Source organism: Chiloscyllium plagiosum, unplaced genomic scaffold, assembly GCF_037043375.1.
Source record: "Chiloscyllium plagiosum isolate Xiang-an unplaced genomic scaffold, Cpla_swu_hap1 HiC_scaffold_7, whole genome shotgun sequence".
NCBI classification, from domain to species: Eukaryota; Metazoa; Chordata; class Chondrichthyes; order Orectolobiformes; family Hemiscylliidae; genus Chiloscyllium; species Chiloscyllium plagiosum.
In genome coordinates, this window is record NW_028270145.1 from 58,905,584 (window position 1) to 58,918,977 (window position 13,394).

General features: G+C 40.5%; 1 protein-coding gene across 3 annotated transcripts in view; it reads left to right on the forward strand.

Annotated features, from left to right (window-relative positions):
* LOC122551600 (myosin light chain kinase, smooth muscle-like) overlaps positions 1-13,394 on the forward strand; it is a 424,085-nt gene that overhangs the window by 360,470 nt on the left and 50,221 nt on the right. For all 3 annotated transcript variants that reach the window (XM_087989064.1, XM_043693744.2, XM_043693743.2), the window contains exons 24-26: positions 2,520-2,552; positions 2,637-2,730; positions 2,836-3,039. In XM_087989064.1, coding sequence (XP_087845190.1) covers positions 2,520-2,552; positions 2,637-2,730; positions 2,836-3,039 — 331 coding nt within the window. The remainder of the gene's footprint in view (positions 1-2,519; positions 2,553-2,636; positions 2,731-2,835; positions 3,040-13,394) is intronic.

The window sequence follows — 13,394 nt, forward strand, 5'->3', positions numbered from 1 at the left end:
GGGAACTCAAGAAAATTAGAATAATCAGGGAAATAGTATTGAACAAATTATTGAAACTGCAATGTGACCAGTCCTGAGTCCCGACTAAATAGAGTCCTAATAGGGAATGGTTAGTGAGATGTTAATGCATTGATTTTAATTTTCCAAAATTTCCTAGATTTGGAGAAGAAATTTCTAAACAGCAAATGTATCTCATGTATTCAAAAAGGGATGGAGACTCAAAGCAAGAAAATACGGGCCTTTAGCTTAACATCTCTTATCGGAAACATGTTAGAAGCTATTATTAATGATATTCCAGCAAGGTACTTGAATAGGTTCAAGATAATCAGGCAGGATCTAGATGGTCTTGTACAAGGGAAATCAGGTTGAATCAATTTATTGGCATTCTTTGAGGCAGTAACATGTACTGTGGATAAAGAGGAAACTGGTGAATGTACTATACTTTCCAAAAGTTATTTAATAAGGTGCTACATCAAAGGTTACAAGGGAAAATAAAACCTCATGGTGTAGGGGGTAACGTATCGGCATTTATAGAATATACAATGGGGTCATTCTCAGGTTGGCAAGATGTAATGCGTGATGTGCCAAAGGGATCAGTGTTGGGGTCTCAACATTTTGCAATTTATATAAAAGAAGTGGATGAAGGTACCAAAGGTAGAGTTGCTACTTTTTTCTCATCACATAAAGATAGATGGGAAAAAAAGTGGTGAAGAGAACATAAGGGGGCTACAAAGGGATGTGAGAAAATGTGAAATGAAAGATTTGGAAAAATATCCATTTTGGCAGGAATAATTTTTAAAAATGTATTATCTAAATGCTGAGAGATTGCAGGACTTCGAGATGTAGAAGGATCTGAATGTACTGTTGCGTGAATTGCAAACGCTTAGTAAGCAGATATGACAGCAACTAACTATTTATTGCACAAGAAATTGAATACAAAGTGCAGATGTTACACGTCAGTTACACAGGACTTAAGTGAGACCTCATGATTGCGTTTATTTAAGTTAAAATACTCATTGTGGGCCCCCTCTTATCTCGCTCAAACTAAATGTAAAATTCAGTCTTATTATGGTTGCTGCTACCCTTGGGTGCCTTCACAATTAAATCAGTAATTAATCCTATCCCATTGTACAATTTCCTTAATACTCACCTGGACAAATTTGCTCATGTGATTGTTCAAGTTTGTAAAACTAAATTCCTCCAGGATTATCACCATGCCTTTCTAACAAGTTTCCATTATAGGATCATAGAATTCCTATAGTGTGGAAGCAGGCCATTAGGCTCACCCTCCAAAGAACATCCCACCCAGATGCACGCCTTACTGTACCCCTGTAACGCTGCTATCCCATGGTTAATCCACTTACCCTGCACATCCTGGATACAATTTAGCATGGCCAATCCCCCTAACCTGCACAACTTTAGGGAGCACAGTAGCTCAGTGATTAGCACTGCTGCCCTACAGTACCAGGGACCCGGGTTTGCTTACAGCCTCAGATGACTGTCTGCCTGGAGTTACACATTCTCCCCATGTCTGCATAGGTTTCCTACAGGTGCTCCAGTTTCCTCCCACAGTCCAAAAATGTGGGTAGGATGCTGTTTGGAGGGTCAGTGTAGACTTGATGGTCCAAATGGTCTGCCTCTACATTATAGGGATTCTATTCTTTCTTTCGTGATATTCCATCCTACCGTATGGGTTACTGTTAGTAAGCCTGTACATCATTCTCATTAGTGACTTCTCAATTTATTATTTCTCATCTCTTCTCAAACTGCTTCTACATCCTGGTTTTCTGAATTTATGTCAACCCTCTTTATTGTGCTAATACCATCATTAACTAACAGAGCCATCCCTCCATCTTTTCCTCGCTTTCAATCTTTCCTCAATATCTTGGATCCTTCAATATTCAGATTTCAATTTATATCATCCTGCAGTCATGTTCTGGAATGATTATCAGATTATACTTTTTTATATTTCTAATTGTGCTGTCAGTTCATTTATTTTCATTCAAATGCATTCAGATACCTTTAATTTAGTCCTTTTATTGTTTTTGTAACCTATAATCTTATTTGTTGATTCTTAGATTTGTACTCTCTAACATTCCTGTCCTGAATTATTTGTCATTTCTCATGTTGATACCTTTTTCTCTTGTCTCTATTTTTTGATTTACTATATTGTCTCAAATTTGACCCCTCACCTCACAATGAAAGAAAATCATGTTTCTTATTTCATAAAAATGTAAGTTGTTAATGTGAACCATATGCTTCATTCATGGTCATGATTTTACAGAGATGTTGACAGCTATAAAAGTGACCAAAAAACCATTTGATGTTCAAACTGTGGACTAAAACTAAGGAAGTTCATACAAATTTAATGGAATTTCTGTCAACATTTACATGTGTTTTAAATAAAATGCTTGAAAAAATGTATTAGCTGTCAACCTTTCATACTTTGAAATATTTTCCTTTAGAACAAAAATCATCATCTCATATTTTGGTCTAACTTAGTTTTGTTTAATTTTAAGATCGCAAAGATGAAGCTGATCTGTCTGACGATGGTAAATATTATTTTATATTTTGCTCATTTACTAATTAGAATAAAATCAGTATTATTATTTAATACCAAAAAACTTACTTTTCAGATGAAAAAGAAGGTGAACCAGATTATCGTGACGTTAACATCAACACAAATGAGAAGGCCACAGAATATTATGATATATTGGAAAAAATAGGAACGTGAGTGCCCCTGATAATATGACAATAGTAACCGATTACAAATCAATAATAGATTCCATTAAACAGCACAAACTTATATGAAAAGTGTTGTGGTATTCTCTACAGGGGAAAATTTGGACAAGTTTTTAAACTTGTTGAAAAGAAAACTAGAAAAGTTTGGGCAGGAAAGTTTTTCAAGGCCTTTTCCGCGAAAGATAAAGAAAATGTAAGGCAAGAAATCAGTATTATGAATTGTCTGCACCACCCAAAGCTTGTTCAATGTGTTGATGCCTTTGAATCAAAGTCAGACATAGTTATGGTCCTGGAAATGTGAGTAATAACTAATTCTTTCATTTGATTTTTATTTCTGTGCATGTTGTTATGAATGATCAATAAGTGATTGTTTGATTTTAAAAAGTTGAGGGATTGACAGTGAACAGTCTCTCAGATAACTAGCTTGTTTGGAATATAAGACAAGGCTAAACATTGTTTTTAAGTGAATACGTTTACACCAGTAGAGTCATGCTTGTATTTTGAGATTGGGGTAATAGAGATTATTGTGCCCTGCATGAAACCTAGAATGACAATTCTGAATATAAGCAGCCATTCATAGAGCTTGCCAAAGTGCAAGATCTATGTTATTTTAACTCTAGCCCCCAATCTTCCCATTTTGTTGTCCTGAGGGTAAGCCAAGCACACAAGAGTGGAGCCAATCAATGCCAGTAAAATTTCTATATATATATCAACACATGACTTCCCAATCATTACCCTTTGCTCTTTCACTGTCTATTGCCCCCCGAGACAGATCTCTGAAGGCATGGTGGGATGAAATAAAATAAAGCTTTAAGTTTATATCACAGACTTAACTATATCAGCAAAACAAAACACTGATAACATTTAAACCCCTTCAAGTACCAGTGAAACGGAGGATTGGTATAATCGGGTAACAGTGGTGTACTACATTTATCAGTGCTGGGGCATCAATGTTTTTATATATTGCATGCATGACTTGTTTGGAGGGATTGAAAGTAAGGTTTCTAAATTTGCTCATAAAGAAACTAAGTTGTGATGAAGACTTAAGGACGCTTCAAAAGAATGTGAACATGTTAGAAAAAAGGCAAAAGAATTGAGTATAAATGGGCCATAACGTGAGAAAATGTGAAATTGTCCCTTTTGGCAAGAAGAATTTTGAAAAAGCATATTATCGAAATGGTGAGAGAATGTTAAGTTTCAAGACGCAGAAGAATCTGAGTATACGAGCGTGTGAATTGCAAAGGTTAGTTTGCAATCACAGAAAGTAGATAGGAAAGCTTGTAGAATGTTTTTTGTCTGTTGCAAGGGAAATTGAATAAAAAGGTTAGGGAAGTTGTGCTTCAATTAAACACTGCATTGCTGAGATCATTTCTAGAGCACAGTGTCCTGTATTGCTCCCCTCATTTGACAAATAAATGCATTGGTAGCAGTTCAGAGAAAATTTACTAGATCTAGTACATGGAATGGATGAGTTTTCATAACGAGGAAATGTTGAACAGGCTTGGATTTTTACCTATTGGTGTTTTGAAGAGTAAAAAGCAGCCTGACTAAAACTTATAAGATTCTGAAGGATCTTGACAGGGTGTATTTGGAAAGGATGTTTTCTGTTAGCCAATAATCTAAAACTAGGATTCACTATCTAAAAATAAGAAGTCACCCATTTAAAAGAGAGGAGGAGAATTTTTTTCTCACTGAAGGTTATGAGTTTTTTGATCCCTCTTACTCAGAAGGTGGTAAAAGCAGTGTCCTTGACTACTTTTAAAGCAGAGGTGGATAGATTCTTGATAAGCAAGGCGTGAAATGGTTATTGGTGTAAGTGAGAATATGGAATAAATAAATCAACAGTTATCTTATTAAATGATGGGGCATGCTGGAGGGGCTGATTGGCCAACTCGTGCTCCTAATTTGTATGTTTGTAATTACTTAATCCCTTATGAAAACAAATATTTTCTTCCAACGCATCCCTTATTAAAACAATAATCTGTCTTCATAGCCCTGTGTCAAAGACATCAGATTACATCTTTATTCATTCATAGGATGAGGGTGTCGCTGGCTAGACCAGCATTTATTGCCCATTCCTAATTGCTCAGAGCACAGTCAAGAGTCAACCATATTGCCGTGGGTCTGGAGTCACAAGTAGGACAGACAGGTCAGAATGACAGTTTCCTTCCTTAAAAACATCAGTTTACCAGATGGGTTTTTCCTGACAAATGACAATTCATGGTCATCATTAAGTTCCTAATTCCAGAATTTTATTGAATTCAAATTGCACCATTTGCCATGGTGGGATTCGACCCTTAGACCCCAGAACATTAACTGGGTCTCTGGAGTAATGCTGTGGTTCTGTTCGCCGAGCTGGAAGTTTTTGTTGCAAATGTTTCGTCCCCTGTCTAGGTGACATCCTCAGTGCTTGGGAGCCTCCTGTGAAGCGCTTCTGTGGTGTTTCCTCCGGCATTTATAGTGGCCTGTCCCTGCCGCTTCCGGTTGTCGGTTTCAGCTGTCCGCTGTAGTGGCCGGTATATTGGGTCCAGGTCTATGTGTTTGTTGATGGAGTTTGTGGATGAGTGCCATGCTTCTAGGAATTCCCTGGCTGTTCTTTATTTCGCTTGCCCTATAATGGTAGTGTTGTCCCAGTCAAATTCATGTTGTTTGTCATCTGCGTGTGTGGCTACTAGGGATAGCTGGTCGTGTCGTTTCATGGCTAGTTGATGTTCGTGGATGCGGATCGTTAGCTGTCTTCCTGTTTGTCCTATATAGTGTTTTGTGCAGTGCACAAAAGGACTGCACAAGGGCGGTGGAGGTGGAGGCAGTGTGGGATTAGACAACCATGGCTGACGAAGGAACTCAGGAAATGTATCACAGAAAAAGAGAGAGCCTATAAAGTGGCCAAGAGCACTGGGAAATCAGAAGATTGGGAAGGCTACAAAAACAAACAGAGGATAACAAAGAGAGAAATAAGCAAGGAGAGGGTCAAATATGAAGGTAAGCTAGCCAATGATATTAGAAATGATAGTAAAAGTTTATTTCATTACAGAAGAAACAAACAAGAGGCAAAAGTAGAGATTGAGCTGCTCCAAATTGATGCTGGAAGGCTAGTGATGGGACATAAGGAAATAGCTGAAGAATTTAATAAATACTTTGTGTCAGTCTTCACAGTGGAAGACGTGAGTAATATCCCAAAAATTAAGGAGAGTCAAGAGGCAGAGTTGAGCATGGTGGCCATTACAAAGGCAAAAGTACTTGATAAGCTAAATGGTCTAAAAACTGGGCTACATCCCAGAGTTCTGAGGGAGGTGGCTGAAGAAATAGCAGAGGCATTGGTTGTAATCTTTCAAAAATCACTGGGTTCAGGGAAAGTCGCTGATGCTTGGAAAATCGCTGAAGTAACCCCCTTGTTCAAGAAAGGACCAAGACAAAAGATGGAAAATTATAAGCCAATTAGCCTAACCTCAGTTGTAGGTAAAATTCTAGAATCCATTGTTAAGGATGTGATTTCTAAATTCTTGGAAGTGCAGGGTTGAATTAGAACAAGTCAGCATGGATTTAGTAAGAGGAGGTCATGCCTGACAAACTTGTTAGAGTTCTTTGAAGTAGTAACAAGTAGGTTAGACCAGGGAAACCCAGTAGATGTTACCTACTTAGGCTTCCAAAAGGCCTTTGATAAGGTGCCTCATGGGAGGCTGCTGAGTAAGATGAGGCCCCATGGTGTACAAGGTGAGCGACTGGTATAGATTGAGGATTGGTTGCCTGACAGGAGGCAGAAAATTGGGATAAAAGATTCTTTTTCAGAATGGCAGCTAGTGACAAGTGGTGTTCCACAGGGTTCAGTGTTGGGGTCCCAGCTGTTTACTTTATATATAAATGATGTGGATGAAGAGACTGGGGGCATTCTGGTGAAGTTCACCAATGATACGAAGTTAGGCCGACAGGCAGGTAGTTTTGAGGAGGTGTGGAGGCTACAGAAAGATTTAGACAGTTTAGGAGAATGGTCCAAGAAAAGGCCGATGAAATTCAATGTGAGCAAATGTGAGCTCTTGCACTTTGGAAAAAAGAACACAGGCATGGACTATTTTATAAATGGTGAGAAAATTCTTAAACCAAAGGGATTCAAAGGAATCTGGGAGTGGTAGTAGAGGATTATCTAAAGGTTGACTTGCAGGTTGAGTCTAGGGTTAAGAAAGCAAATGTAATGTTGTCATTTATTTCAAGAGGGTTGGAATGTAAAAGCAGTGAGGTTCTACTAAAACTTTATAAAGCTCTGGTTAGGCCCCATTTAGAATGCTGTGTCCAGTTTTGGGCCCCACTCCTCAGGAAGGACATACTGGCACTGGAGCGTATCCAGCGGAGATTCACACGGATGTTCCCTGGAACGGTAGGCCTAACAGCTGAGGATCCTGGGATTGTATTCATTAGAGTTCAAAAGGTTGAGGGGAGATCTAATAGAAACTTGCAAGATAATGCATGGCTTAGAAAGGGTGGACGCTGGGAAATTGTTTCCATCAGGCGGGGATACTAAGACTCGTGGGCACAGCCTTAGAATTAGAGGGGGTCAATTTAGAATGGAAATGAGGAGACATTTCTTCAGCCAGAGAGTGGTGGACCTGTGGAATTCATTGCCACGGAGCGCAGTGGAGGCCAGGGCATTAAACATCTTCAAGGAAGACATTGATAAATTCTTAAGCTCGCAAGGAATTAAGGGCTATGGGGAGAGTGAGGATAAGTAGCATTGAAATGCCCATCAGCCATGATTGAATGGCGGAGTGGACTCAATGGGCCGAATGGCCTTACTTCCACTCCTATTTCTTATGGTCTTATGTTCTTAAAAGAGATTGTGATAGATTATGGAAACGTCAATTTTTCTGTTGAGAAACAGTTAAATAGAAACCATCCCTTTTTTTCAACTGAAGGCTCGATATATTTATTTTTAAAAAGCCTAAGGATTTTAATGACTTGACAGTTCAATAGAGCTCACCAATTCTTATGCACATTCACGTCTATTCTTAACAACCCAAACTGGCATCTGACTTCTCCCAAAGGTCATCTTACCCTCCAAATAATTCCAGCAGCTTCGGATCTTTTCTTTAACTTTGTCTAAAGTCTAACATTTATGTTTCAGCAATCCCGGCAATCTGAATTGCTCCTCTTGGAAGGCAGTTGCATGTTTAAATGTGCAGATGTTTCAATGGACCATGGATGTGTGAAGTACAATGCACCTGTAGTGAAAATAGTATGTGCAGGGTTTAAGTGTCAGGGCATCTGGAATCAGGATTCCAGTGCCAGTTTGGTTCAGCTATTATGACTTTACAAAAACTCAGGCATCAGTCGCAGTTAAATTGTGCTGTGCTTCTCCTACCTGAGACTGGGTAAAGTGGCATCAACATGAGAGGACACTCTTGACGATAGTGCGAGGAGGAATGGCAACAGCTAGAGCTCAGGCAGCCCAAAGATCTCCTGAGGGTCCTTGAGAAGCACTCGTGCTGATCTCAATCTTCAAGAAATATGACATAAAGCAAATAGGAACCTACACTGGCCTTTTCGGGTCACCCTGCTGCTTCCTGCACTTTTACTAGAGATCTTGGCTTCATTTAAGCCTCTTAGTTCCTGAACTTAAAATATCTCTGATGTGCCGAGAGCATCATCAGGCCACAGCTTTCGAAAGTTAAACACTTCGGGTTACTTGTTACTGTGTTAAAGGACTGATACAATTGTCATTTGGTCCTGTTGTTCAGCATTTCCTTGGAAGGAGGGTCTCCCATCCTATCTTATTATAATTGTTGATGGCAGGGAATTATTGGGAATGCAATGCAATTCCACAACCATTTTAACAACTTAGTCCCTCACCTTCCCTTTTCAGTGGAGTGGTTTAAAATCAGAGTTTAGAGTTCAAAATGCAGCTCTGTATCTCATTGCACAATATCAGAATTAAGAATGGTTGATGCCAACATAGGGTGAACAAAGTGGAGAAATGTTTAATTTCTAAACAAATGCAAGTCCAAAACAAGCCTCCAAAAAATGTACATTTTTGAAAGAGCTGAACGCAAAAACAACACTCATTTAAATGAGGGGGCAGCAGAGATGGATTGCTTGCAGTAAAAAATAGTAGTTTTCATCATTGGGAATTAAGTACAAATTTGATTCAAGGTGAACATTTTATGACAAGGCAAGGGTCATGAACAAAATATATTTGGCTGCTCCTAGTCTGGTCGACAGCAGAATGCATCTTAGAGTCATAGAGATGTACAGCATGGAAACAGACCCTTCAATCCAACACGTCCATGCCGACCAGATATCCCAATCCAATCTAGTCCCACCTGCCAGCACATGGCCCATATCCCTCCAAACCCTTCCTATTCATATACCCATCCAAATGCCTCTTAAATGTTGCAATTGTACCAGCCTCCACCACTTCCTCTGGCAGTTCATTCCATACATGTACCATCCTCCGTGTGAAAATGTTGCCCCTTAGGTCTTTTTTATATCTTTCCCCTCTCACCCTTAACCTATGCCCTCTAGTTCTGGACTCCTCGACCCCAGGGAAAAGACTTGGTCTATTTATCCTATCCATGCCACTCATAATTTTGTAAACCTCTATAAGGTCACCCCTCAGCCTCCGACACTCCAGGGAAAACAGCCCCAGCCTGTTCAGCCTTTCCCTATAGCTCAAATCCTCCAACCCTGGCACCATCCTTGTAAATCTTTTCTGAACCCTTTCAAGTTTCACAACATCTTTCCGATAGGAAGGAGACCAGAATTGCACACAATATTCCAACAGTGGCCTAACCAATGTCCTGTACAGCTGCAACATGACCTCCCAACTCCTGTACTCAATATTCTGACCAATAAAGGAAAGCATACCAAACGCCTTCTTCACTATCCTATCTACTTGCGACTCCACTTTCAAGGAGCTATGAACCTGCACTCCAAGGTCTCTTTGTTCAGCAACAGTCCCTTAGGACCTTACCATTAAGTGTATAAGTCCTGCTAAGATTTGCTTTCCCAAAATGCAGCACCTCGCATTTATCTGAATTAACCTTCATCTGCCACTTCTCAGCCCATTGGCCCATCTGGTCCAGATCCTGTTGTAATCTGAGGTAACCCTTTTCGCTGTCCACTACACCTCCAATTTTGGTGTCATTTGCAAACTTACTAACTATACCTCTTATGCTCGCATCCAAATCATTTATGTAAATGACAAAAAGTAGAGGACCCAGCACTGATCCTTGTAACACTCCACTGGTCACAGGCCTCCAGTCTGAAAAACAACCCTCCACCACCACCCTTTGTCTTCTACCTTTGAGCCAGTTCTGTATCCAAATGGCTAGTTCTCCCTGTATTCCATGAGATCTAACCTTGCTAATCAGTCTCCCATGGGGAACCTTGTCGAACGCCTTACTGAAGTCCATATAGATGACATCTACTGCTCTGCCCTCATCAATCGTCTTTGTTGCTTCTTCAAAAAACTCAATCAAGTTTGTGAGACATGATTTCCCACGCTCAAAGCCATGTTGACTATCCCGAATCAGTCCTTGCCTTTCCAAATATATGTACATTCTGTCCCTCAGGATTCCATCCAACAACTTGCCCACCACTGAGGTCAGGCTCACCGGTCTGTAGTTCCCTGGCTTGTCTTTACCGCCCTTCTTAAACAGTGGCACCACGTTTGCCAACCTCCAGTCTTCCGGCACCTCACCTGTGACTATCGATGATACAAATATCTCAGCAAGAGGCCCAGCAATCACTTCTCTAGCTTCCCACAGAGTTCTCGGGTACACCTGATCAGGTCCTGGGGATTTGCCACTTTTAACCGTTTCAAGACATCCAGCACTTCCTCCTCTGTAATATGGACATTTTGCAAGATGTCACCATCTATTATCCTACAGTCGATATCTTCCATATCCTTTTCCACAGTAAATACAGATGCAAAATATTAATTTAGTATCTCCCCCATTTTCTGTGGCTCCACACAAAGGCTGCCTTGCTGATCTTTGAGGGGCCCTATTCTCTTCCTAGTTGCCCTTTTGTCCTTTACATTTTTGTAAAAACCCTTTGGATTCTCCTTAATTCTATTTGCCAAAGTTATCTCATGTCCTCCTGATTTCCCTCTTAAGTGTACTCCTACTTCCTTTATACTCTTCTAAGGATTCTCTCGATCTATCCTGTCTATACCTGACATATGCTTCCTTCTTTTTCTTAACCAAACCCTCAATTTCTTTAGCCATCCAGCATTCCCTATACCTACCAGCCTTCCCTTTCATCCTGACAGGAATATACTTTCTCTTGATTCTTGTTATCTCATTTCTGAAGGCTTCCCATTTTCCAGCCATCCCTTTACCTGCGAACATCTGCCTCCAATCAGCTTTCGAAAGTTCTTGCCTAATACTGTCAAAATTGGCCTTTCTCCAATTTAGAACTTCAACTTTTAGATCTGGTCTATCCTTTTCCATCACTATTTTAAAACGAACAGAATTATGGTCGCTGGCCTCAAAGTGCTCTCCCACTGACACTTTAGTCACCTGCCCTGCCTTATTTCCCAAGAGTAGGTCAAGTTTTACACCTTCTCGAGTAGGTACATCCACATACTGAATCAGAAAATTGTCTTTTACACACTTAAGAAATTCCTCTCCATCTAAACCTTTAACACTATGGCAGTCCCAGTCGATGTTTGGAAAGTTAAAATCCCCTACCATAACTACCCTATTATTCTTACAGATAGCTGAGATCTCCTTATAAGTTTGTTTCTCAATTTCCCTCTGACTATTGGGGGGTCTATAATACAATCCCAATAAGGTGATCATCCCTTTCTTATTTCTCAGTTCCACCCAAATAACTTCCCTGGATGTATTTCCGGGAATATCTTCCCTCAGCACAGCTGTAATGTTATCCCTTATCAAAAATGCCACTCCGCCTCCTCTCTTGCCTCCCTTTCTATCCTTCCTGTAGCATTTGTATCCTGGAACATTAAGCTGCCAGTCTGCCCATCCCTGAGCCATGTTTCTGTATTTGCTATGATATCCCAGTCCCATGTTCCTAACCATGCCCTGAGTTCATCTGCCTTCCCTGTTCGGCCCCTTGCATTGAAATAAATGCAGTTTAATTTATTAGCCCTACCTTGTCCCTGCCTGCCCTGACTGTTTGACTCACTTCTGTTCTCAGCTGTCTCAGATCGATCTCTTTCCTCATTATCTCCCTGAGTCCCACCCATTCCCCACCTTACCAGTTTAAATCCTCCCAAGCAGTTTTAGCAAATTTCCCTGCCAGTATATTAGTCCCCTTCCAATTTAGGTGCAATCCGTCCTTCTTGTACAGGTCACTTCTACCCCAAAAGAGATTCTCGTGATCCAAAAATGTGAATCCTTCTCCCATACACCAGCTCCTCAGCCATGCATTCATCTGCTCTATCCTCCTATTCCTGCCCTCACTAGCTCATAGCACTGGGAGTAATCCAGATATGACTACCCTTGAGGACTTCCTTTTTAAATATCTGCCTAACTCTCTGTAATCTCCCTTCAGAGTCTCACCCTTTTCCCTTCCAATGTCATTGGTTCCAATGTGGGCAATGACCTCCTGCTGTCCCCTCTTTCCCGTAAGAACATTCTGCGCCCTCTCAGAGACATCCTTGATCCTGGCACCAGGGAAACAACACACCATTCTGCTTTTTCTCTGCTGGCCACAGAAACGTCTGTCTGTACCTCTGACTACAGAATCACCTAACACAATTGATCTCTTGGAAACCGACATACCCCTTGTTGCATTAGAGCCAGTCTCAATACCAGAAACTTGGCTGTTCGTGCTACGTTGCCCTGAGCATCCATCACCCCCTACATTTTCCAAAACAACATACCTCTTTGAAATGGGTATATCCTCAAAATCTCCTGCCCTAGGTACCTACCTCTCTTACCCTTCCTGGAGTTAACCCATCCATGTGACTATATCTGAGACTTTCCCCCCTTCCTATAACTGCCATCCATCACATACTGTTGCTGTTGCAAATTCCTCATCACTTCTATCTGTCTCTCCAACCGATCCACTTGATCTGATAAGATTTGCATCCAACAGCATTTATGGCAGATATAATCCGCAATAACCCTTGAACTCTCTTTAAACTCCCACATCTGACAAGAAGTACATATCACTGCAAAGGCCATTTTTGCTCCTTCACAATCTACAGACCCAGAAAATAACACTGTCTTATTCCTCTACATACACTGCCCCAGGTTAAATTAATAGCTATGGCTTATATTTTAAGTCTAATCAAGAGTCTTATCTCTAAAAACCTATAATCAAGAAAGAATCCACTATACTCACTAGAGCCTTTCTCTTGGACAGACTTAAAACAACAATTAACTTATCTGATTTTGTGCTGTGAACTTTGCCCAACAGTTCCTCCAAGATTAGTTGTGAATTTCACTGTTTGTTAATTTTCCCAGATGCACACCGCTGTCCAGCGATACACGAATTCAAACTGCAAAGGCGGTAACTGTGCAGGTTCTCTCTCTCTCTCTCTCTCTCTCTCTCCTGCACTGTCCTCATCATGTGCTTCCTTTGTCTGCTCTTCTCCCTTCTAAACTGCTGTTGTTTTGACCTTTTTTTCCCAAAGTTCCAAAACAATGCAACAGCATATAAAACAGTAATTGCTGCTCCTGGAATTCAAG